This window comes from Eumetopias jubatus, unplaced genomic scaffold (genome assembly GCF_037043125.1).
Source record: "Eumetopias jubatus isolate StellerSeaLion01/CBP00866 unplaced genomic scaffold, mEumJub1_p1.0 scaffold_13, whole genome shotgun sequence".
NCBI classification, from domain to species: Eukaryota; Metazoa; Chordata; class Mammalia; order Carnivora; family Otariidae; genus Eumetopias; species Eumetopias jubatus.
This window is the reverse complement of record NW_028274819.1, coordinates 99313184-99338557: the sequence shown is the minus strand read 5'-3', so window position 1 is coordinate 99338557 and position 25374 is coordinate 99313184. Positions and strand designations below refer to the sequence as shown.

General features: G+C 51.9%; 1 protein-coding gene across 1 annotated transcript; it reads left to right on the top strand.

The window, feature by feature from the left end:
- Nucleotides 1-581: 581 nt before the first annotated feature.
- TMPRSS4 (transmembrane serine protease 4) lies at nt 582-25145 on the top strand. Its single transcript, XM_028105735.2, has 13 exons — nt 582-784; nt 1065-1119; nt 8142-8175; nt 11578-11691; nt 14388-14540; nt 15586-15715; nt 17727-17828; nt 18786-18826; nt 21007-21166; nt 22275-22441; nt 23242-23340; nt 23528-23670; nt 24948-25145. The coding sequence occupies exons 1-13, from the start codon at nt 582-584 to the stop codon at nt 25143-25145; spliced, it is 1599 nt and encodes a 532-aa protein (XP_027961536.2).
- The last annotated feature ends 229 nt before the right edge of the window (nt 25146-25374 follow it).

Below are 25374 nucleotides of genomic sequence, written 5' to 3'. Positions count from 1 at the left end.
CTCCCGATGGCTCTCTCGTGTCCCCTTCAGCCACTGCCCACATACCACCCTCAGCTGCAGAAAGGTCGGAGCATCTTTCTTTCCAACAGACCCTCCTAGGAGGGAGGGGGTTGCATCGTCTCACCACCCTAGGGCAGAAAGAAAGCTGAGTGAAGTAGAACTGCGGAGAGCTCAGGCTGCAGAAAACCGGCAGGTTCCTCCGAGCACAGAGAGAAGGACGTCTGCGGGATCTGTATGAGCTACAGTTAACCGCAATGCCACCCGGAGGCAAGTTCAACTCAACCCCCCGGCCATGTACTAATACCTCACGCCTGCCCTTCACGTGGTCTCGCCATGTGACCTGGGGCCAGAGGGCATGGCGACTCTGTGCCTCAGTTTCCCCATTTGCGAAAGAGGAACAGTTACACCAGCGCCCTCTCCCGTGGCCCTGCCTGGAGTGGAGAGGTGGGCCTAGACACAAAGGCTGATCCTTAACAGAGGGCAGGGCAGCCGAACAGCAGGCTGGCAGCGGGACAATGGCAGGCCACCTGACACCTCCCGGCTGCCCCAGGCTCTGCCCTGGAGCCACTGTGTGTGCTGCGATGGGGGTCAAGGTGCTCAGCTCAAATTGCCAACAGGTCAGCACCTACGTGGCTCAGAACAAGGCCCAGTGGTTTCTAATGCAGCAGTCCAGGAGGAGGTCAGTCCTGAAGGAAAATGTGCTGCTGTACGGCCGCCTCACGCAAGGCGGAGCAGGGAGAACGTTCACTGAGACCCCAGCATGTGAGAGCTGGGGCACCCACCTGTGAGTGGCCTGGACCTGTCTGGAGACAGGCTAATCATTCAAGAGCGTCCTTGAGAGCCAGCATGATTTGCCATCTCCGAGAACTTTCCATGCACTCAGAGCTACTGCATCACAGCCAGGCCCATCTTGGGGGAACTTGTACCTTCCCCTCTGCTGACTCACAACCACCCAGCCCTCATGCCCCTCTCCTCACCTTACCTGTCATGGCTGAAGCACCCAAGACAGAGGGTACTTGCCCCAGCCTGATAAAGGCATCAAACTGCCCTATCCCCCGCTGCAGGTGGAGAGCTCACAGCCGCCTGCTGTTGGGTCGGGGAGTGGAATGCAGGTTCAGGGTCAGAGAGCAGTGGGAGGCACCCTCAGAGCAGCCCCTGAGCACCTGAGCCAGCCAGTGGCCGAGCCTTGCTCCTGGCTCACCAGAGAACTTTCCCCACCCACTCCCCTGGGTTTCCCCCTGGCTGTGTCCCTGGCCTAGGCAACCTAGCTGCCACCTGCCAGAGCCACAAAGGACCAGTTTATCCCATCACCTAGCAACAGTAGCATCTCTGCCTCTAGGTTTTCCCTGAGGGACCACAAGAAGCCCCCAGAGGAGCCTGAAACTGCCGCACACCAGAGCAGAGCCAGAAAGTCCCCTTACTGTGAGCCCCTGCTTTTCTTGCTTCCTCTGCACCCCAATCATCCGAGCTCTGCCTCTACTGACTTCTTTCCAGAACAAGGAACCTCAGAGTCAGCAATGCAGAGAGGAAGAGAAAAACAAGGCCCAGGGGCAGGCTGCGTGGCAAGGAAAGCAGACAAAAGAGCTGGCCAGGCTTTCTGTTCCGTTGGCCTCTGTGAGAGGCCACCTCTTCTTTGCCTCATTACTAGCCTGGTGGAGCACCTGCCTGTTTCAGTGTGGGGTTATTAACTCTCTTACCTGCTTTACCATCTCTGAGAGTTTCTAATTACCCTAGGGACCTTGAAGTTCAGAGAGGTTGAGGCGTGTGCCCAAAGGCACCCCGCAAGTCAAAAGACAAGGTAATATGAGAACTTACACTCCCCAGGATGATTCTTTGTGTCTTCTCTGCAGCACACTTAATCTTCATCCTCATTTAAAAATAAGAGCTGCCTGGTGCCTGGGTTCATCACCTCTGAGCTAGAAGCTGTGCTAAACCCAACCGGGATTCTCCAAAATCTGAAACACCAGAGACTGAGGGTAAATGGAGGAGGAGGAAGAAATGAGAAACGTGCAGACCTAATTGAAGAGGGAGGAAGAAGGGATGCTAATAACAATGAAGCCCCTGCTAGGCCCAGCACTGCTGTAGGCCCTCTCCCAGACAGTCTCTGGGAGGGAGGAGTACTTACCCTTGCTGATGGAAGACTTGGCAGAGTCAGGAACCAAGTAGAGATGGGTTTGCCTGGGGAGCTGGGGAGGGCTGGGGATAATCCCTGCATATCAATGGGGAGGAGGCGAGGAGGGGATGAAAACAATAGTCCAAGGAGTCCAAAACCCTGGCCCCCCAAGAGCTGGATCTGCTCCTGACTTGCTCTGAGGCCACTTAATCTACAGGAGGCTTGGTCTTCTCTTCTGGAAAATGGGGATAATTTCTCAGGGTGGTTCTGAAGATTAAATGGGACAGCATTTATGCAAGATATTGTAAGCCCTGTACTAATCCCCAAATGCAGTAGTTAATTGTTCTGCCTCTACACATGGTCTTGGATTAACGTCTTTCTGTGACCAGCAACTTTGACTGAAAAGCAGGGAAAGACGATTCTCTGAGCGAACCACGCAATCAATAGGTGATTTTCAGCCTTCTAACACCCACCTTCTAACTTCCTCTCCCACACCCCACCCCCACCTCCTCTAGCTGGGCCCTTCTGGGCTCTGGGGGCCCAGGCATTCCTGCCCTCCCATTGTAATCCAGGAGCTTCCTTCCCAGATGAACCCCTAGGTCAGACACTGGTTGGGCTGGGCCCATGAGTCAGAGCCCCAGAGCAGACTGAATCAACACAGCAGACAGGCCTGACCCAGTCAGCAAACCAATAACACAGGAAAGGCTGGTGCCTTTGCTGGGCCTGGGCTGGGCCTGGGCTGTGGCAACTGTGGCCAAGGGCTGAGTTCAAGTTGGGGATAAACTGAAACACCTCCAACAAAGCAGAAGGCAGCACAGTAAGTGTTTCATGGCCTCTCAAGCACCTTCCCTCCACCAACTCCAGGGCTAGACATTTCCCTGGTCTAGGAAACTAGGGAGTTGCCTCGAATGGTCCCCAGAGACCATTTCGGCTTTGCATCCTGTGATCATGGCATAGACTCACCCAGGGATAGGGGATGGCCAGGTTCCTGAATCTTACCTGGTAAGATTCTTACCTCATCTCTCAGCCCCATCTCTCCCCCCCTTCCCACCCCCGACTCAGGATGGATTCTGGGCCGAAAGGCAACACAGCTGCTATGCATTTCCTTCTCCACCCTGCTCAGGAAGGTAATTGACATTGATGTTCCCCAGTCGCTGCTCATAAACCTCAATGTGCCCACCTCCCTGCCCATTACCCTGAAGGCTTGTGACCTTCTGCAGCTCCCCTTCCCAGAAGTTTGGCAACCCATCATCTCTGATCTCGCTGTGTTGGAGATATTTGTCAGAAAGGCTTCAAGAAAGCCAAGGAGCAGGCCACTGAATGGAAAAACTCTGTCAGCGTGAAAGAGTAGAGCACAGGAGGATGGGAGGGTAGGAGCTTCACTCCTTGGACCCCTCAGCACAGCCGGGAGACTGAACCTCAGGTGCACACCACCGGATGAATCATAATCCTGGATCCATGACATTTTCCACCGTTGGCCGACACGGGGCCCCCTTGTAACTCCAGCTAGTTAGATGGCTGACTAGCTGGAGTCAGCTAGCCCCCATAATTCACCACCCCAAACAAACGCTGCATCTAACCAGGAGATCCCCTGCCCTCACACCTATATTCCCTCCCCCTGCTGAGGTAGCTGGGCAAGTCTCTTATGTTTAAGAATTCAACAAATATCGATTCTACGTCTTTGCCAGGCCAAGAAATGTGCTAGAAGCCCCCTGGAAAGTAAACCTCAACCCAAACCCCATGTTTATCATATCCTTGCTTCCTTATGAAAAAGATTCTGTGTTACATGTAATCTTTTGGGGATTTACTTTTTACCTTAATGTTAAATTACTAATGCCCCATCCATGTGATTTTACGGTGCCATAGTTCATTTGTTTTGATTGCAGCATAATATTCCAATGTGTGAATGTACCAGAGTCAGCTTCTTCAAGGCTGACCAACCAAGATATTTTCCTTAATTCTTTCACTCAACAAATATTAAGGGCGCCTGGGTGGCTCAGATGGTTAAGCGTCTGCCTTCGGCTCAGGTCATGATCCCAGGGTCCTGGGATCGAGTCCCACATCAGGCTCCCTGCTCAGTGGGGAGCCTGCTTCTCCCTCTGCCTCTCTCTCTCTCATGAATAAATAAATAAAATCTTAAAAAAAAAAACAAATATTAAATACCCACTCTAGGGGCACCTGGGTGGCTCAGTTAGTTAAGCGTCTGACTTCAGCTCAGGTCATGATCTCAGGGTCCTGGGATCGAGCCCCGTGTCAGGCTCCATGCTCAGTGGGGAATCTGCTTCTCCTTTTCCCTTTGCCCCTCCCCCCACTCATGCTCATGCTCTCTCACACTCTCTCTCAAATAAATCTTTTTTAAAATAAATAAATACCCGCTCTATGCCAGGTACTATAGGAGACACGAGGGATGCCCTAATTACCAATTAGTCACAGTCTATGACATTCTAGCTTGTAGTTTTGATTTATTTTCTCTGTTTTCAGGTGTGGGATGTTTTCTGTATAAGCACTATTCAGTGGGTCGCAATCGAAAACATACTAGCTAAAGGGGTACTGAGGTCACTTCTGTTTACAGATGAGGAATCAAGAAAGTGCAGACTGTAAGCCTCTTTTGTTCCCTCTTGTGTCTCGGCCTCCAGCATAATGCCAGGCCCATCAAAGGCATACAGTCAATATTTGCTGAATTAATAATAAACAAGAGACTTGCCCTACCTACCTCAACTAATGCAGGCACGTGACCACAGGCAGACTCAGTGAGAAAGAATGAATTGATGGGGAGGGGCCACTCAGTGGATGCTCCTGACACCCCTCCAACCTGCCCCTCCTGCAGCCTTCACATCTTGGCAAATACCCTCCTACCCGCTCCCTGAAGACCTAAGAGCATCCAATCAGCTTATGAGGCCTGCTGCTTTGACCTTCCAAGCACGGTTATCTTTTCCCACCACCAGCCCCCTTCACCTTCCTCTTGTCCTTGACGATCTTTATTCTCTCTCCAACACCAAGCTTGCTCCTTCCCCCCCTGGCATTCAGATCTCAGCCCAGGAGCTGTCCCTAACCACCCTAACCCCTTCCCTAGGCCTCTGGCTCTAAGTATCCACCAGGCACTGGCTCCCATCACCCACTTCACTCTGCATGGCACTCATCGCTCCAGCTTTATCTGCTCACACCTGTCCTCCCCTCCTCCCCCCCCTCCCCACCCATCAGAGGTGAGGGCAGGGCCTGACCTGGCCTGCCTGCGCACTTCTCCCATCCTACTGCACTTACTTCTTATTTGTCTTTGAATCCACAGCTCCTAGAGCAGGGCCTTGTCAAATAGTTCATTGAATACTTAATTACGTGGTGCTAACCATACTGGGTATCAGACAATTGGGATCCTTTTCAGCCTTGAATCTGACTGAGTCAGACAAAAGAATTTTGTAAACTCTTACACGATGACTGTGTGTAGATTAAATACTGTTGATACTATTATTACTTAACTCGGCAGCCATTGCAACGCAGTGTTGTAGGACTTGTTCTCATCTTTACCCTGGAAACAGTCTCCCCTCCAGGCCCTGGAGACGGCAAAGGACAGGTGGCTAGGAATGATCCACAGGGCAGAGCCCAGAGTCCCATTCCGTTTAATAGCATCTATCTGGTCTTTCCCAGCCCAGTGCAAAACTCTGAGGGCTCAAAGGCCACAAGAAACAAGGACAACTGCCCAGTAGCAAGTTCTGCAGCAAATGCTAGGGGGCCCAGGAGGGAAGGGAGCTCGCCTGTGTGAGCCAGGCCCTCCTGCTACATAGCTCACTTAAACCTCACAGTAGCACTGTGAAGTAAGTACCACTTTACAGAGGGAGAACATGAAGCTCAGACAGGTTAACTCTCTCACACCCAAGACTCACAGTTAATAAGACACAGAACCTATATTCCAACTCAGCCCCCAGAGACTCCAGGGCCCGCTGTCTCTGGAACATCCGCAAGCCGCCCAAGGCCTCATGACACTGAAGGCCAATGCCAGGCACGTCCCTCCAGTGGATTACAGAGTTTGGGAGGAAAGGAAGGAGCTCCTTCTCCCAATGACTATGTCTGCCACATTCAGCCATGGAAGCAAACACCCCGGGATACCCCCCTCCCCGCTGCCACCAACCAGACCTAATCTGGGACACCCACCCAGGGGTTAGAAGAAGCCCTGTCACCCCCAAATGGGACTCAAAAACTTCCCAGGCGGAAACGTTCAGAGTCCTGCAGCTCCTCCACCTACCAGTGGCACCATCGTGACCTCAGCACCACAGGCAGCCAAGTCCCAGGATGGAGACCCAGATCCCAGGCAGGCCTGCTGTTCACCCGGCCCCAGGACTCCAGCTCCTGTAGCAGCTGGAAAGGCAGCAAAGAGAAGAGAGCTTTCTGGGAGGCATGAGAGTGAGGCATGAGCCTTGGCAGTCCCCTCCCCTTACCCTTTGCTTTGCAGGCAAGGGGGCGAATGGACTTCGTATGTAAGCCTTGTGTGCACGGCTCCTGTTTGTGACCCTATGTGGCTGTGTGTGTGCTGAGTGCACACATGCAGTGGTGTCACTGGAAGAACAGAGGCTTGTGTTTGTGTATGTGTGTCCATGGTGACCTAAGAGTACACCTGCAGAAGTACCATAGTGCTCTGGTAGTGTTTTGTCTCTGTTTGCTCTGTTAAGGATAACATACATTCAATAAAGTACTCGAATCTAAAGTGTACCCCCCAGTGAATATTAAACATATGTACTCCCATGTAACCAACACTTAGATCAAGACCTATAAGTTTTCCAACATTCCAGAAGTTTCCATTGTGCTGCTTCCAATAACTGCCCCACCTCCCCAGTGGTAATCACTATTCTGACTTGTATCGCCATAGATTAACATTACCTTTTAAAATCTATATATATGAAATCAGACAGAGTTTACTCTTTTGTGTCTACTTTCTTTCCTTCATTATTATGTCTATGAGAGTCATCCCCATAGGTCATTGCACTTTAGCACTAGGTTATATTTGTCTATTGTTAAAATATATTCCATCATATGAATATACCACAATTTATCTACTCCACCAGTGATGGACATTTGGGTTTTTCCAATTTTTAGCTATTATGAATGCAGTTACTACAAATATTTGTGTACAGATATTTCACTAGACACATGCACTCATTTCTCCTGGCTAATTCCTGGGTCACAGAATCCTAGAATAGCCACATAGTTAGATTTAGCAGATTCAGCCAGGCCGTTTCCCAAAGTATCTGTACTAATTTATACTCCTGACAACAGTGTATAAGAGTTCCAATATTCCACATCCTCATCAACACTTAGTAATGTCAGTTTTTTAAATTTTAGCCATTCAGGTGTCTACGCAGAGATATCTCATTGTGGTCGTCAATTTGCATTTGCCTGATGAGCAATGACACTGAGCATCTTTTGGCACTGATTGGCCACTGAAGTATCCCCTTTTGTAAAGTGTCTAAGTTTTTACAGAACTAAGACATCAAAGTAGACAAATGGTTGACCAAAACAGACAGCTGAGCAGAATCATTCTAAGAAACTCAGCAATACAACAACCCAGCAGCCTAACATATCCACAATTGCTAACTAGTTGTTACAATTAGTAAGCTAGTAATACCAGGTAATATTGATGCATAACTGAATTTTATATATATGTGTGTGTGTGTGTGTGTGTGTGTGTGTGTGTGTATTTTATTATTTGACAGAGAGAGAGAGACAGTGAGAGAGGGAACACAAGCAGGGGGAGTGGGAGAGGGAGAAGCAGGCTTCCTGCTGAGCAGAGAACCCGATGCAGGGCTCGATCCCAGGACCCTGGGATCATGACCTGAGCCAAAGGCAGACGCTTAATGACTGAGCCACCCAGGAGCCCCTGAATTTTATATTTTGAGCCAGTGAGATATCACTGAGCCCAGCTTAGATTCAGCAGAGAGAAGGGGATGCAAATAAGAACCAAGAGCTTCCCCTGGGTCCTTAGCCCCAGCCTGAGAGTTTCCCTCACTCTACTCACTGACTGTTTTTCCTTCAATTACAGGATCCTGACAGCAATCAACCCCTGAACAGCCTTGGTAAGCTCAGGTCCAGCTTTGCCTTGTCCACCTCAGCCTCCAAGTTTCAACCAGTTACCAAACAGATACTATACCCCTGTTGCATGGCCCTTACCACCACCACTAAGGGCTAAATGCTATGGAAGATCTCCATCCACCCACCCATTCATCATTCAATAAAAATGTATTAAGCAACTGTAAGGTCCAGGATAATTCTAGAAGTAGGAAGCATGGTCTCCAGGGAAATAGGACCAACAAACCTAAAACCCCAAGAGCAATGATTCTCCAAATCATTCATTCAGTTACTCACTTTCTTATTCATTCAACAACTCTGTGAGTGCCTGACACGTGCCAGGTTCCAGGTTAGACACTGGACTAAAACAGGAAGTAAGAAAGCCAGAGTCCCTGCCCTCATGGAGTTGCCAGTCTGACCCACTTCCATGGAACATGCTGGACAAAGGTATTTTCCCTGGTAGACTAGAAAATGATAGTGGTTCCCTCATTTACGGGAGAAGAATAATTTAAGAGATAAAGTGTTTCCAAATTTAAGGTTTTGGTTTTTTCCCCTCCCATTCTATTTTGTTAAACCATTGAGAGCTATTCCTGATGCTAACCTGCTGGATCAGCAAAGCACAAACTAATATGACAGATCCACAAGGAAATAACCAATCCCACTTACTTCAACAATTTCAGGGCCCCACGTTAATAATGATCACAAACAATGTAATCTTCTGCAAGTAAGATGGTGCCTAGTTTATGCTCTGGAATTCAATAGACCGGTAGACCCCCGTGTCCCCAGAGAACACCAGACATCCAAGAGCTCCACCACCCGAGTAAGCCTGAGAACCACCAAACCAGAAAACAAGTTAGATTTGCTACCAATGCCAACATGAAGGGAGCTCGAGGAGCGATCAGTGCCAAGCGATCAGAGATAACAGCGTCATGGGGTCAGGCAAGCTTTGACAAAGTCCCCACAGGAGTAAACTATCACGGAACAGAAGGAAGTGATGAGGGTTTCAGTGGTGAAGGGGCGAGGAGGAGCAAAAGTTCAAAGACAGGAATGAAGGCAGGTGCACAAGGACCAGGGCAGGAACTGCCCATGTGGCACTGAGGACCGGCGAGGATTAGCAGTGGGAAGTCCACGTGGCCCCAAATCCCAGGGGCTTTGCAAGTCTGGAGAAGAGTGTGGTCTAGATCCGAAGTCACGGAGGGTTCTCGGGCAGGGATGTGACAGGATGACAACAATACGCTGGGAGGCTCTGTCCCGCAGCGGTGGGCAGGACCGGCTGGAGGAAGGAACAGGGGCAGGCAGGGAGGCTCTTCACATAGCTCATGGTGGCTTCGTCAACTTTACGTATGAAACATAAACCAAGAAAAACCTACCCTTCCTGATGCTGTCCTCCCTGAGAACATCAGGGAGGCAGAGACATGGGGACTTGGACAGGGGAACCCCTTGAGGGGCTCCCAAGAAATGATGCACCTCTGAGAAAACCAGCCCACCTCACGCCCCCAGCAGAAGGTGCTCAATAAATAAATCATGCATGAAGGAGGAATGAACAAAATGTCGCCATGTCCATGGCCACGGGACAGAGGACAGCTCTGTACACTGACTGCTGGAACCTTCAAACCGTACCTGGTAAGACTGAGAAGTTCCCTGGTGCCTGCTCCTGCCCCTGATGGGCAACACCAGCCCACACCCCACGGGCCTGTGCTATGTGTCTGAGGCTTAAACTCTCCTTTTGAGGAGACGCAACATTTCCTACGCTTTCCCTTTCAACAATGATACCAGCACTTCCTGAGCACCAGTCTATGGCTGGATGCCATTCTCTGCTTTTGAAGAGCTGAGGAAAGCGATCGAGACAGAATATAACCAGCCCTCATTCAAGCCAGGAAACAAGACCTGTAACAAAGACGGAAAGGATGTGCTTAAGAGATGAAGCAAAGAGCAATGCATGTATTCACTCAACAAATACCTGCTGAAGCACCTGGGACTCAGCAGTGACCAAAAAAAAAAGGAAGAAGAAGAAGAAGAGAAAAATTCCTTATCTTCATAGAGTCTTCATTTCAGGCAGGGATAGGAGGAGATGGAAAATACATATAATATATAAAATATAGAGTATGCTAAGAGCTGATGTTTTTAAAAATGGGGAAGGAGGACAGGAAATATCGGAAGATTATCTTTTAAAAAGGGAGGTCAAGAAGGCCTCACAAGGAAGGTGACAGACCAAGCCATGGGGAGGTGAGGGGAAGAAAGCTGACCTATCGCCTTCCAGGGACTCAAGGCTGCCAGACTCCCTGCCCTAGCTCGCCCTGGAGAAGTTCCTTGCACCTGCCCCAGCTTATTGCCTGCAAGGAAGGGGGATGCAAGAGGACCTATCTCGGATACTTCCTGAGAATTTAACTTTTCAAATCCTGGTCCCGGTACCATCTCCTTGGATAACCATATGAAAGAGACAATATAGTTATTATTACCTCTGTTTTAGGCACCTCTAGGCTCCTACCTGGTCTCCCTACCCCCAAACTCTTGTTCCCATCCACCTCCTTCCTTATGAAAGATTCACCTTTCTAAATATGAAGGTTATCATGTCTCTCTCCTGCTCAAAGCTTCCCATGGCTCCACGCTGCCTTCCCGATAAAATCCAAATTCCCGGCATGGTGTTCAAGACTCTCCACAGACTGACACTGCCAGTCCTGCCTCCACAATACGCACTTGCTCATGTTACATCTCAGACACACGAGGAGCTCACAGTCAACACCCGCAGGCCTCTGCCCAGCTGGTCCAGCCCCCATCCCACCCCATCGCCACTTACAGAGGCCCATTTAAGTGTTCTGATGGTGTCTGGTGGTCCTGGCAACTCTGTCCTTGTGTGCTTCTTCCCCCAAACTGGCATCTCCTTAAAGATGAGGACCATTCTAGGGACTCACCATCTGTTGAGTTGGAGATGGAGGCCCTTAGGAGGTGTTCATTCACAAGCATGTATCAGGGCTCTACTAAGCATGGAATGCGTTGGAGGTCCCTGCCCTCAAGCTTACAGTTTAACCAAAAGATAAGTCAGCAAAGAGGATAAACGATAGTAAAGTAAACGAGTACTTGCCTCTCCCAGGGCAGATGCAGGGCAGACCTGACAGGGGGAAACATGGCAGAATAGGCTAAGTCAAGACAAGGAGAAGACACCATGGTCCGGAGTCTCCTTTGAGGGGCACAGGTGAAAGATGGATAAGCCTGGGTAAGCGAAGGAGGTGGGGTGACCATGCGCTGTTGAAGCTAAGCCCAGTCTGCAGGAATAAAACTCCAGTGCTAAGCAAAACTTTACCCAAAGCATTCTACGGCTCAGCATGAGGGCCAGAGGGCAGGGAGGCTGTGGGCCTTGGCAAGGGTGGGCTCCAAGTGCTGACTGCAGGCTCTCTCCCTCCGCCTCACAGACGTCACCCCCCTGCGCAAACCTCGCACTCCCCTGGAAACCTTCAAAAAGGTGGGCATCCCCATCATCGCAGTACTGCTGAGCCTGGCGACCATCATCATCATGGCTGTCCTCAGTAAGTGGCAGCCCCCACCCCTACCCTCACCCCCTCATTACTGCCCCCACCTCCCCCTCACCCCCCACAGGAAACAGCAGCTCCCACCGCCCCTCCAAGCATAACCTTACCCTCCACCCTTCCACCCAGCAGCCATAGGCAGGGGAGCTGCAGAAAGCTACGTGTGACACGCGTCTACCCCGTGCTCTGAAGGAAGCCTTCCTCCAAGAGTGAAAGGGGGAGGTGAAGGCAGCCCCCACCTACCCCAGATGATCTCTACCACAGGGAAAGCACAGCTGCGCACGGTACAAAGCCACACAGGCAACCGACCAGGGCGGCCGCGCCCTGCCTCCTTAGTGAGGTGCCTGCAGACACCTGAGCAGCCCTACCGGCTACAAGAGCAGGGAGCCTTTCCACCTGGGAGGCAGGGACAGACAGGGGGCATACGGGAAGCCACCCAGGCGCACACACACGCACACGCACGCACACGCACACACTGCCTGTAGCTCTGTCTTCCTCCCCGCCAGTGCCTGAGACCCAGTGAGCGGGCCGCTCAGCGACAGAGTGACCTGAATGACCTGCCGTGCCCACCGTCCCAGTCTCCACTCCCACTCCTGTGACTCTCCTTGCCTTCCCCTCCCCGACAGCCACAGCAGGCTACTGACGGCACCCTCAGGGTGGGGAGCAGGGCCCAGCAGACCAGGCTGGCAGGCAGGACAGCTGGGTGAGGATCCCGGCACAGCCCCTTGCTGCTGTGTGACCTTAAGTCCTTTGACCTCTCTCAACTTCAGTCTCCTCCTCTGTAAAACATCCTGTCTCTCCCAGAGGGATATCGGAGACAATGTAAAACACCTGGATGAAAATTAGGTCGTGCCCAAGTGTGGGTCACCGGACGGGGGCAGAGATGTGACCAAGGCCATACACAAAAGCATGTGCTTGCTAACGGGGTAGCACGGGCCCTTGACGAGCCTGCACTTGGAACTATGGTGGCATTTCCCCAGCAACAGCCACTGCCACTCCCAGATCACTGGACCCAAACCGTCCTCTTCCCCTTGAGCACCTAGGCTCAGAGAGGACTGGCAGTTAGAGACAGCTGGGACGGGGCCCTGGGACCCAGACTGAAGGAGTCCCTTTCCATCTGTGGCAATGGAAATGCAGATCCACAACACAACCACCACCCAGATCCTGGAGAGCCCTGCTGAGCTGTGAGATGCGGATTTCTTCCTGACCTTGGCTGGCCCTTGGCCCTGGGTTTGCAGCAGCATAAGCAGAGCTGCCGTCCCAAGCCTGTTCTATTTAGGCTAATATGAAGGAGAGCTTGCTTTCTCTGAGCATATGCCCTGCCATACTGGAGAGAGGAGAAGGGGCCAGATTCATCCAGGGCATGCCCGGGCAGGCAGTGGTACAGGATTTAGAAGTGGGGTCTCCCCATCCCACAAGGTCCTGTGTGGCTTCCATGCCATGGGCCTCCAGGTTCTGCAACTAGAGGAGGTCATTTGAGCCTCCACCCCAGGCAAAGCTCCCTCAACTTTTTGGCTTCTGGGGTCTCAACTGGTGATACTATGTCCTGGCTTTGTCCCAAGAGGCTAGAGTGACCCTGCCTTACCCTAGCTCCTGACCATGAACCAAACTCTGAAGGTCTAGGGAAGATTCCGCCTGCTCCTTCTCCTGTGCTCCCTCACACCAGGGGCATCCGGGCCAGCAGACCCCATCTTGAAGCCCCTCAGGGAAGGCATGGAGAGGCAGCAAAGAGCTTTGGAGTTAGACAGACCCACACTGGAATCCTGGCTCTACAAATAAGTGTTGTGTGGCCTTGGGAAATAAACCCCAACTCTGTAAACCTCAGTGTCCCCCACTTATAATGTGAGTTCATCATGACCCCTGCCTCCTCAGGTTGTTGTCAGGATTACACAAGGCAGTGCATGGGAAGCTCTCAGCAGTGATCAGCAAGGCCACCGTCAGACTTACCACCATCACTTGTAGGGCTAGCCAGGAGCGACACTGGACAGCAGGAGGGGGCTTCAGGCCGGGGAGGATTCAGTTAGGCAGGGGGGTCTCTTCCCACCAGGAGCCTTTAGGAATGTGAAGTATTCATTCGCTGAGGAGTCACAAACTCTAGACTCAGTCCCGTCAGGCCAAGGCAGCAAAGGAGCAACAGGATTTGAAAGCAGCAGGCCGAAGACAAAACACAACACGACGCCAAGCCCTTCAGGGATCTCTCAGCCCCAGAACAGAACTCGGTGGTTACAAGACACTCACGGCCACCAGCTCACCAAATGTTCTCAACCACCTCACCCCACTGTACAGATGAGAAAACTGAGGCCCTGGGAGGGGACGTGACGGGTCTAAAGTCACTTGGGAGGCGACAGAGCCAGCGCTCTCATCTTTGGGCTCCAGGCCCCGTGTCGTCTATTCATTACCACAGGCACTGTGCCGGCAGTGGGAGGATGATGCCAGTGGGGGCTGTTTCTAAATTTCTCCTGCACATTCTCCCGCTTGACGCCTCAGCCATCTTGTAGGTATGGGACAGGTGTTACTTTACAGATCAGGAAACTGAGGCTCAGGACCAAGTACCCAGGCTACCAAGTGGTGTCACTGCATCTGGAGCCCTCATCTGCCTGTCTTGAGGCCCAGCATGTTTTCAGGGAAACACAGCCTCTCCCACGCCCCCAGGGCTGCCTGCTTGACTGTCAGCCCTCTCTGCCCCCGCCTTCCAGTCAAGGTGATTCTGGACAAATACTACTTCCTCTGCGGGCAGCCTCTCCACGTCATCCCAAGGAGGCAGGTGTGTGACGGCCAGCAGGACTGTGCCTCCGGGGAGGATGAGCAGGTCTGTGTCAAGACCTTCCCTGATGGGTCCCCAGCGGCAGGTGAGTCTAGGGGCTGGAGGAACTGGGGGAGTTGGCACAGCAGGAAACCAGCTCAGGTCCCCCTTGATCCACTGCACAGCATCTGCCAACTGACTTGTCAGTTTCCATCCCTATTGTAAGGTTCTTAAGAACAACAGGACTGGGGCCCCAGTACTTACCATGTAGCAAATAGTCAGTGAATATGATGAACAAATGCAGACCAGAAGGGACAGGAAATTGTAACATAGCCTGCCCCGTTCTGCTACACCAGGGTGGGACTGGATGACCCTGGGGAGTTCCCTCCGTTCTACGAAATCTGTTCTTTCAAGGGACTAGAAAAGTGAGTGTCAGGCCATTAACCAGCTATTGATCTTTCTATTCATTAGGTGTTTATTGTAGCCTGCTATGTAACAAGACTGAGCTAGGTCCTTCAAAGCAATAGGAGATGTTTCCAACAAGAACTCATGTTCTTTCTTGGATGGGGCTGGCCCAGTTTCACCCACCTAGTACTTGGGCTCTGGAGAGAAAGGACAGCCCAGGAGATGGGTGTTGGGGGGTTTTGAGGGGCAGGACTAAGTGACTTCTTGCATATATCATTGTTTTTTTTAATCAGAAGTCAAATGCCTATGGGCACCTGCCATCCTACTGCCAAAAGTACCTTCCTCTCAGCCTCCTCCCTCTGACCTCACATGGAAAAGGAGCTAGGTTCCTCACTGAAAAGTCCCCCAGGCCAGGCAAGCTGTGTGGACCATGGGTAGAGTCACCATAGATCACCAAAACTGATATCCCTAAGAATAAAATGGAGAGCTGCTGGTAATTGTGCCAGGACAACAGGTCCACAAGGAGGTTGTTTCCAGGACATCTGGTCACCCTGGCTACCCTAAAAATGAAGCTCAGTCAGGCAAAGCCAAATGGAAGAACTTATCCCGAGGTTGAAAGGGTTGGTGTTCTGTGATGCTCTAGGGTCTGGGTGTAGGGAGGTTGTGCTGGACCCGTGATGAATTCTAAGGGAGATGGGCCAGACAGGCCCCTGCCCTGCAACTGACCCAGGTTCTGCCCGTCTCAGTCCGCCTCTCCAGGGACCGATCCACCCTGCAGGTGCTGGACTCGGCCACACAGAGCTGGGCCTCTGCCTGCTTCGACAACTTCACAGAAGCTCTGGCCAAGATAGCCTGTAGGCAGATGGGCTATGACAGGTACCTGGCCCCAGCCTCCAGAGGCTGTCCCCTTGCCCCTATGACCTCCTCCTTTCTTCCCCCTTTTCCTTCCTCCCTTCCTAAAAATACAGATACTGGAGTCAGACAGAACTGCCCTTGAACCTGAGCACTTTCACATACAAGCAACGTGAAGTTCAATCTCCTAAGCCCCAGTTTCCTCTAGGGTTAATTGGGGCAAGTACTGGCAATGTCATAGGATAGTTATCAGGTGCAGTGAGAGACTGTAAGCCTCACCACACACCCCCAACACACAGTGCTGGCTCCTCGAGACCCTCGCTCTTTCACGGCTCTGCACGAAGACACCCTGTCCCAGAGTATATTTACTTCTTCAATGTCCCATTGGTTAAAATTCAGCTTAAACAAACCTGCTTACATTGGGGCCCCATCAGCAATCCCAGCTCTCTCAGCAAATTTCTAAAGCAGCTGCAAATCTTCAGTGGATCAAGAGTTATGTAATCATAAGGGTGATTTGCATGCTGTGTTTATATTCATTTGATCTTGGCAAAAACCACAAAGGTAGTTATTACTGTATCTATTTTAGAAATAGGTTCAGGGAGGATAAGTAATTTGCTTGGGTAGGAGCTGGGAGGAAGAGGCTTGGGGTCTGTGCCCAAGACCCCTTAATTCCTGGGCATCAGGAGTTCTAGCAACGTCTCTGTTTCTAGCTTGGGTAATTCTCTCCTCCCCCAAGGCTTTCCCTATAAAGGGAGGAGCCGTAAGGCCACCGATCACTCAGAGAGCCTAACCAGAGAGGAGGGAAAATAACCCATTTATTCAGCTGCAGAGTGGGGTAGGTTCCCAAGGACTCTCCCTGGCAAGCCCCCAAGGACTCTAAGAAACTGGACAGGCAGATGCTGTCAATCAATCACAGAACTTTCTCCCATCCACCCCTAAAAAGCAGCCTCCAGGTCCTTTTTCAATAAATGCTCCCAGCAGCATTACTGATCCATCAGACCTTTTGGCCCCCTCTGCTCTCTGGTTATCAGGTCTTTGCTGCTCAATACCTGCCATGGGACACAACCCTGGACAGGCCATCTCTGCCTCCTTCATTTTTGAGGAGAGCTGGTAAGGCACACCCTGGCCCTGCTCTTCCTCCCCCCACCCCCACCCCCAGTAGCCGCCTAGCCCGGCCCAGCCTCCCCTGCAGCCAGCCCCTCCCCCCCCACTGCAGTCCAGCCACTGCAGCGTCAGGGGTGCCCAGCTCCCAGCTCCGAGGGCTGCGGCTGCCTTACATAACCAAGGTGCCTCTGGGGCTTCTTAAGGTAATAGGATCCTGGAGTTTCTGTCCTTCCGGAGTGCACTAATGCACCAAACCAGCTGGCTTCTTGAGTTCTACAGAATCAAAGCCAGTCAGAATTATTAGGATGTGATGGGTGAACAGAGCTTATCTTTCCGGGGACTGTCTGTTTCCACCACTCCCTCCTTCCGGGTCTCAGATTTCTCTACTTTCCTTCCTCCACCTAGATAAGAAGCCCTTCTTGTCCCAGGACCATAAAACCCGAGATGGTTCAAGGTGGGAGGGGCTCTGGAGATCATCCGATCCACCTCTCATTTTACAGAGGGAGAAACTAAGGCTTAAGGAAACCCGGAGAAGGGCATGACCTGTCAAGGTTACACGTCAAGCTAGTGTCAGAGTCAGGACAAGCGCCTCCATCTCCAGGGCTCTGAAACCCAGCACAGCCACACTCACGCCCTTCCAGGTGTACCTAGGCCCAGCCGGTGTGCTGGATTCCTGGCCCAGAATGCTGGGACATTTGAAATAGGGCTACAACTGGGAGTTAAGAAAACGTGTCCCTAAAATTTGTCCAGAGCTCTGGGAAAGCAAGACCACATCAGCATCGTGCCCAGAGCCAAGTCCTAGGACACGTTCTTTCCCACTGCAGCTCCTGGGAGTGGGGACTACTCCCCCCATCTTCTTCTAACCTCCTGCCCTACCTCACATCTCTCTCTCTCTCAATCTCTCTCAATCTCTCTCCCCCAACGTGAGCAGCAAACCCACCTTCAGAGCTGTGGAGATTGGCCCAGACCAAGATCTGGATGTTGTTGGAATCACAGAGAACGGCCAGGAGCTTCAGGTGCAAAACCTAAGTGGGTAAGTGAGAGGATGCCTCCTCGCCCACAAGAGGCTCACATATGGAGGCTGCCATCAGGGCTGGAGGCAGCTACCCTGAGCAGGTGCAGCAAGGGCAATGTAAGCCAGACCACAGGAAGAACTCCAGGCCATGCAGACTGTCAGATACCAAGAACTAGAGAATCAGATTTCTGAGAGGTTTTCTGGATTGACTCCCTTTTTTACATAAAACAGACAGCTGGACAAAGTGTGCTGTCCACATGTTGTTGGTGGCCTTTTCATCCAAGAGTAAAACCAAAAATTTTCCTACCGCTTTATGCTCCCGATTAAACCCAGTAAGGCAAGATTCCAAAGGCCACTTTGTCCTTCCCAGCCACTCACCCAGGCCAGAGTAAGACCTCTCCACGTTCCCAGCTCTCCAGAGAAAAGGCCGCATGGCCTTTGGCAGCGGTCTGTTCTTCTGCCTCCCCACTGTGCATGAGAGCTCAGCAGCTAGATAAAAACGGTCACATTGCAGCAGAGAGCCCCGAAGAAGATTCTGGCTCCCTAGCATTTGGGGATGCTGCTGAGGGCTGCTTATTCACCAAAGAGTAAATCTTAAAAAGGACCAAGATGGTAGCAGAAGGATCGTGTGCCTGTAATTCCACGGAAATCCCACTTTTTGTCCATCTGGAAAGCCCGCGGTGTAACTGACACTGTGCCAGGCTCAGCTCTCTTCCACTCCCGGATGCCAAGGTCTTGGGTTGGGCTCTGACGCAGGCAGGGCCCAGCACATAGTGGGTGCTTAACAGCAGGGGGTGTTGAACCCAAACCAATCGAATCACACTGAACTAAGTGGTCGTACCGTTTCTATTCAGTCCCCCAGGACGTGGGTTCCAGATTTCCCAGGTGTTGGGAGGGGGGCTGGGGTCAACAGGGCCAGGGGACCAGAGTCCTTGCCTCCCACAGAAACCACAAGGCCCTGTGCCTCCCTTCCAGACCCTGTCTCTCGGGCTCCCTGGTCTCCCTGCACTGCCTTGGTGAGTATGTCCCATCTCTGAGGGTTTGGGCCCCGGGCCAGCAATGAGCAGGGAGAAAGACCTTCAACCTCATTCTTAAATCTCTCAGCCTCTAAGTTTCCCTCTGTTTTGTCCCAAACTAAACCTCCCTGGGCCTTGGGTTTGTAGGGCAGTGCTCCTCCAAGTGGGAGACATTAAGAACTCTTTAGTACCATCCACACACAGCCCCACAACCGAAGCGGAGGGCCGGCAGGGAACAGAAAACTGGGAAGCATAGAACCGGGCCTCCACGCCCTCCCACCCCAGTCAGGCCCGCAAGGCCTCCTCTGTCAAAGTGTGCTCAGTTATCCAAGACCAGAGCATTCAGTTTAGCAAAAAAACAGACTGTGTCTAGCACCGTCAGGCACACTAGTGGGAAGTAGAAAACACCAGACAAGTCGAAGAATTGGCCGCTCTCCTCGGAAGCTCATGAGAGAGAGAGAGCAGCGAGAGAGAGGCGCAAGGTCACAGGTGGGAGGTGCCGGACTGAGTAGCGCCCACAGCTGACCTGCCGCAGACAGACCAGGCACCAGTCCCACTGGCTTCCAGCATGACCTTGAGCAATTCACCTGATCTTTCTGAGATTCCTCTTCCCAAGAAGCCCTTCTGTCCAACTGCCCCAGAGGATGTAGCTCTTACAGAGGAGATCAGAAGAGAAAACAAGCTCTGTGACCCAGCTTTTCCTCCCAGCCTTGTGGAAGAACTGACCAGAGCCTGCCACACTGGCCAGACACTGGATGGGCTGAGTGGAACAAGGCCATCATCACTGCCTTTGCCGTTGGGCAGTATATAGGCTTCCCTGTCGGATGTTAAGACTTCTTGTCATTATCACGTGACGCCCACAATCCCTCATGCATGCGGACAGACACACGGTGGCCAGCCAGTGAATGACCGTTAGTCACATCATCTGCCCTCTGCACTAAATGGCACTGACATCACAGAGAGATTGAAGTCACAGACCTTCCCTTGAGGATCTGTCAGTCTTACTGGGAAGACCAAAGCACAAAGGAAATGAAAGGCAAGCCTACACCAGGGGACAGGCTATGGAAATTCCAAAACGGGGAGGTCCCCAGGGATCGCGTGGCCCCCAGGGGGTGGTGCCCAGGCTAAACGCTGAGCTGTAGGCTCCCAGAAGGGAGAGACCACATCTGTCCGTCTGTCTTGTCCTCCGCTCTCTTCCCAGCATCCCTAAACACAGTCGGCACTTAGTACAAATTTGCTGAATGGATCAATGGTTTAGATAAATAGCAAGAGGATAGCATCTCAGGGATGGGAGTTTCCACCAGCATAAGCAGAACGACTTTTTAGGGAGCTACAAGCAGATCAATTCAGCTAGACGGAAACTTTAGCTAAGGACAGTGGGTAGCTGCCAGGAGGACTTTAAACTCTACCCTAGAAAGAGAGATGCCCTGGGGCTGCGAGGGAGCGGTGGCGGGGGGGGGGGGGGGACAGTGGACAGAGAAAGCAGAGTTTGGAATAAGAGGTGTCTGAAAAGCCCCCGGCTGGCAGAGGCCCAGAAAGGATGGCAGCCTTTTCCTGGGAGAACCACCACTGTGGCCATGACCGCCAGGACTGGAGAGGCTGAGGGCAGGGCAGGGAGATGGGAATGGAGGCTTTCACCAGAGCTTGAGAGTCATGATGGAAAAGCCAAGGACAATGGCGTATGAAAGAGAGCATAGGGTGTCAAACTGGGAGATTCACTCATCACGGGGGAAGGGACTTGGAGAAAGGTGAGTTTAGGATAGGAAGATCCAGTTTCCGGAATCTTCTTCCCACTTCCAGCTCCCAGAGCAGTTTGTGGGCATCTGTTTGCTGATACGCCACAGGAGTGGCTGGGACACGCCACCTGGGCAGGACTTTTGTAATTCTGCATCACCTGTTTGGTTTGAAGGCCATGAATTCCCAGCACAATGGACACGCCCATGTTCACAATATAAACACTTCCAAAGCCCAACAAAGGAGGGGGAGATTGGGGGAAACCCTACGGTCTGGGACACCAGCTCCCTAGGAATAACTCAAAACGGGCCTGGTCCTCCCCACCCCTCCAGGTTCCAGTCATAAGGGCTCTGTTCTAAGGGGACAGACACAGGGCTCCAAAGGGAGGCAGTACCATCCCTCAAGAGCCTGACTCCTGATTTCTCCCTCCTTCCTACTGACTCCAGCCTGTGGGGAGAGCCTGAAAGCCCCTCGGGTGGTGGGCGGGGAGACGGCCTCTGTGGATTCTTGGCCTTGGCAGGTCAGCATCCAGTACAACAAACAACACATCTGTGGAGGGAGCATTCTGGACCCCCACTGGATCCTCACGGCAGCCCACTGCTTCAGGTAAGGCCTGCACCACGAGGAAGCCTTGGGGGCTCAAAGCCTTAGAGGGGCCTGAGTGTCTGGGTCCCCTGTCTCCCAGCTTATGTTCCAATGCCCTCATCCCTCTTTGCCCTCCCTCCACAGGCCACGTCCTTGGGCGTGGCTGCCCCAGTGAGACACGGGACGCGATGTCCTATGAGAGTCACCCAGGGTCTGAGCAGAGGGCAATGGTCACCAAGTTTGATCACCAAGATTGACCTCTTCTAGTCAGGAAGCAATCAGATACCCAGTGTCTTCAGTCTGGCCCCTTAGCATCCACTCCACAGAAGCTCTTCCCATCCATCTCCCTGGAGTCCTGAGAATGCTCTCCCTCTGCCAGTCTTCTCCGGAGTGATTCCAGGGTCGAGAGTCACTGCCACTCCCCCATTATAGCAAAAAAACTTAAAAAAGCATAAAGCATAGATTCCCTTACAGGCCAGCAGAGAGAGGCCTGCCCATACCTCTGGGGAAGGACTACTCCCAGGCCCTCTTCGCTTTCCTTCTTTTATTCATTCATTCATTCGTTTGTTCGTTCAACATCTAATGAGTACTATATTATGTACCCATATGCATTAGATCTGTCAGTGCCTTAGAGGAACTCACAGTGTAGGCCAGGGATTCTTAACCTTTTTTGAGATCTGACAAAGCTCTAAGTCCTTTCCTGGGAAACCACCCGTGCACACTAAGCAGGCAGGAGCGTCTGGAGGAGACAGACAGACAAGTACATAACGTAACTGACAATATGAGTACCACATGAGTAACACAGACAGTAAAAAGTGCTGGGGGGAGAGAGCGCCAGGACCCCAGAGCTCAGGCACTGGGAACAGCCCCTTCCCCAGCCCTCTAGTTAGAAGTTTTCTTGGGCAGGTTTCACTGGGGGAAAGGATCAAATCCCCTTTTAGAATTTGGCCTTTCGTAGGGGACTCCTCAGACCTGCTCCTTCTCTACCACCCCTGGCCTCACCACCATTACCTCCTACAGCAGGGACATTCAGCACCCCAATCCCCAGGGCCCTGGGGACCCAGTTTTTGGCAAAGACCACACATGCTTGGCTCAGGCCTGAACCCCGCTGTCTCTGCCCCCCCACCAGGAAGCATCACGATGTCTCCACCTGGAAGGTGAGGGCTGGCTCAAACAAACTGGGCAACTTCCCATCCCTGCCTGTGGCCAGTATCTTCGTCATTGAGTTCAACACCACATACCCCAAAGAGAAGGACATTGCCCTCGTGAAGTTGCAGTTCCCACTCACATTCTCCGGTGAGAGGTGGCATCTGGGAACAGACCCCTTAGGTCAGGTTCTACTGCCCTTCTGCCACTAGCTCACTAAGTGGCCCTGGGCACATCACTGCTCCTCTCAAGCCCCCAGCTGTGCGTTTCCTGTGAATATACCAGCCTAACATCAGTGAGGGGCCATGAGGCCCCTTTGAGCTGCCAGCTCACAGCCCGCCCCACCCCCTGCTGGATTCTTGTGAGGTCTATTTTCTCCATGTGGAGCACCTCAAGTGAGAATCATAGACTCATCCAATCTTGGGGTTGTAAGGGAACTAAAAGATCCTCTAGTCCATCTTCCACCTTCAACCAATGCCAAGAGCCTGCACAATATCTCACTAAGGGGTTACTGTGCCCACCTGGTCTCCTCCAGGGGCAGAGAGCTCATCACCTTTAAGGCAGCCCATGGAATCTTGGAACGGCTCTGTTAGAGGACTCATGCTTGGATAGTATTTACATCAGCATTTCCAACTGTCAGTTCCACAAAACACTGGTCCTTTGGAGAAAAAAAAAGGGGGGGTTCTATACTCAAGTAAGTTTGGGAAACATTTTTATAGTAGAGCTCTCTTCTTGGGGCACATTAGTATATAAAGATATGACAAGGCTTTTCATTTTTAATTTGTTTTTATGATGTTTAAACTATATCCCTTCAACTTATTTGACCACAGAATTTTCTTATGCCACTTTTGTTAACATCCCCTGGAACATAGGTCATAGAAACCCTGGTGTCAACCTTTCCAGAGTGCTTAGCCACCGGACTCTCCCCTCTTTCTCTCTGCTCCTGGCAGACACAGTCAGGCCCATCTGCCTGCCCTTTTCTGATGAGGAGCTCACTCCAGCTACCCCACTCTGGGTTATTGGATGGGGCTTTACAAAGCAGGATGGAGGTAAGTCCTGGGCTCAGGACCACAGGGCTGAGGGAGCAGCTCTTGGAGGTGATGGGAATGAGGACCATCCTTGAGAAAAACCCGTCCTGGAAGTCCAAGCACCAAGGTGTCAGGTAACCTGCAGAATTATCCTGCGCTGGGGGTAGGAGGCAAGAACAGGAATATGAGTATGGTTACAACTTCCCAGGAAAGATGTCCGACACACTGCTGCAGGCGTCAGTCCAGGTCATTGACCACACTCAGTGCAATGCGGAGGATGCCTACCAGGGGGACGTCACCGAGCAGATGCTGTGCGCAGGCATCCTGGAGGGCGGCGTGGACACCTGCCAGGTGGGATCATGAGCGAGTTCCTTGGATAGAGATATTAGTCCGGGAGAGACAGTTAAGTCCAGAGGCCAATGACCCCGTATGAAGTCTTACATATGGTGGGCATTCAACATGTGATGAAGAGAAGAAGGGAGAGAGGGAGGGAAAGAAGGATTACAGTCGGATAAGGATAGAAGGATGAATGGATGGACAGAGACAAGCGGAAAGATTTCAAACGTGTATTTCACCTATAAAAATGGTGCTACCCACCCCGCCTGCTCTTACTTCCCGTCACGCATAGGAGTAGGAGTCACGAGAGGGCAGGAACGCCAGGTCTGTTTTCTCTAGAACTGCCAAGATGCTGAACTAGACTAGAGAAAACCCATCTCCTGCTGGATGAACCCTGGTGCAATGCCTCCCCCAACGCAACCCCACCGACCAGTCAGTCCCTGAACACATTTTCACTCCCTCCACCCCCAGAGGATCTTCCGAGCCATTTTCACTAAAGGCCCTAACCTTATTCCTGCCCCCATTCTTAGTCATTAAATCCCTCCACTCAATAGGTGGCTCTTGGCCATCTCTTGAATGCCAGGTAAATACTGGGTTTGGGGGACAGTGTCTTCTTCCCTTGGGGAGCTCACAGTGGTGGGCAAGGGGGCAGTTAGGCTATGGTGTTACTGGGTTCTGAGGGACAAAGTCTCAGGGGCTACAGGAGCTGGGACAGACACCCAAATAAGTGTACTTCTCACAATGGGTTTTTGCTGCTCCCTCAGCCCTGTGGTCCACTTCTCACTATCTGACACATTCTGGTCTATTGTGTTGTTTGCTTATTGTCTCTCTCTTCTCCGTGTAACTCTAAGCTCCCCGAAGGCAAGGATCTTTGTTCTTTTCATCGACCCAATCCCAGTTGTCTAGAATGGTACCTGGCATACAACAGGCATTCCATGAGCAGCTAAATAAATTTGGGAAATACCGGGTTAAACAAAGATAATCGGGCTTCTCACTGCAGAACCCCTTAGAGCCTTCAGTTTGCTAGTATGCTCTGTGAATCTGAGAGAAAGCACACCAACAACTTACTTGACCACAAACAGAACCCCTTTGCCCCAAATGGAAGGGCCTTCCAGGCTGCAGGAACAGCATGAACAGAGGAGGGGAGGGCAGAACAGCACAGAGCAGTGGGGAGGAATGGGGAGCACGGAGGAACGGATGGGCCAACTCAAGGAGGGGAAGAAAAAGAAGCCCACTCCTCCACCCCACCACTGCCTGCCCTCCCCAGCAACCCCTGTTCTGGTGTCTCACAGGGTGACAGCGGTGGGCCCCTGATGTATCACTCTGACCAGTGGCAAGTGGTGGGCATCGTGAGCTGGGGCCATGGCTGTGGGGGCCCCAGGACCCCAGGAGTATACACCAAGGTCACAGCCTATCTCAACTGGATCTATAGTGTCCGGAAGGTGAGCCCCACTTGTTGTGCCCTCCCTCCCTCCCTTCCTCTACCCTAAAGGTACCAAACCATCCTTAGCTTTGACTTGAATGGCTCTATGATGACCCCTTACATACTAAATAATTTTCCCCACCAGTAACAACCTGCGATTCCAGCAGGAAGAGCTGAAATTCCTTAGATCTGTGATTCCAAATAAATGCAAGTATCTTAGGGTATAGAACACACCTAGCTTTATCATTCTCTATTCTCTGGCATAGAGTTTCCAGAGAACAGACTCTGTTGAGGAG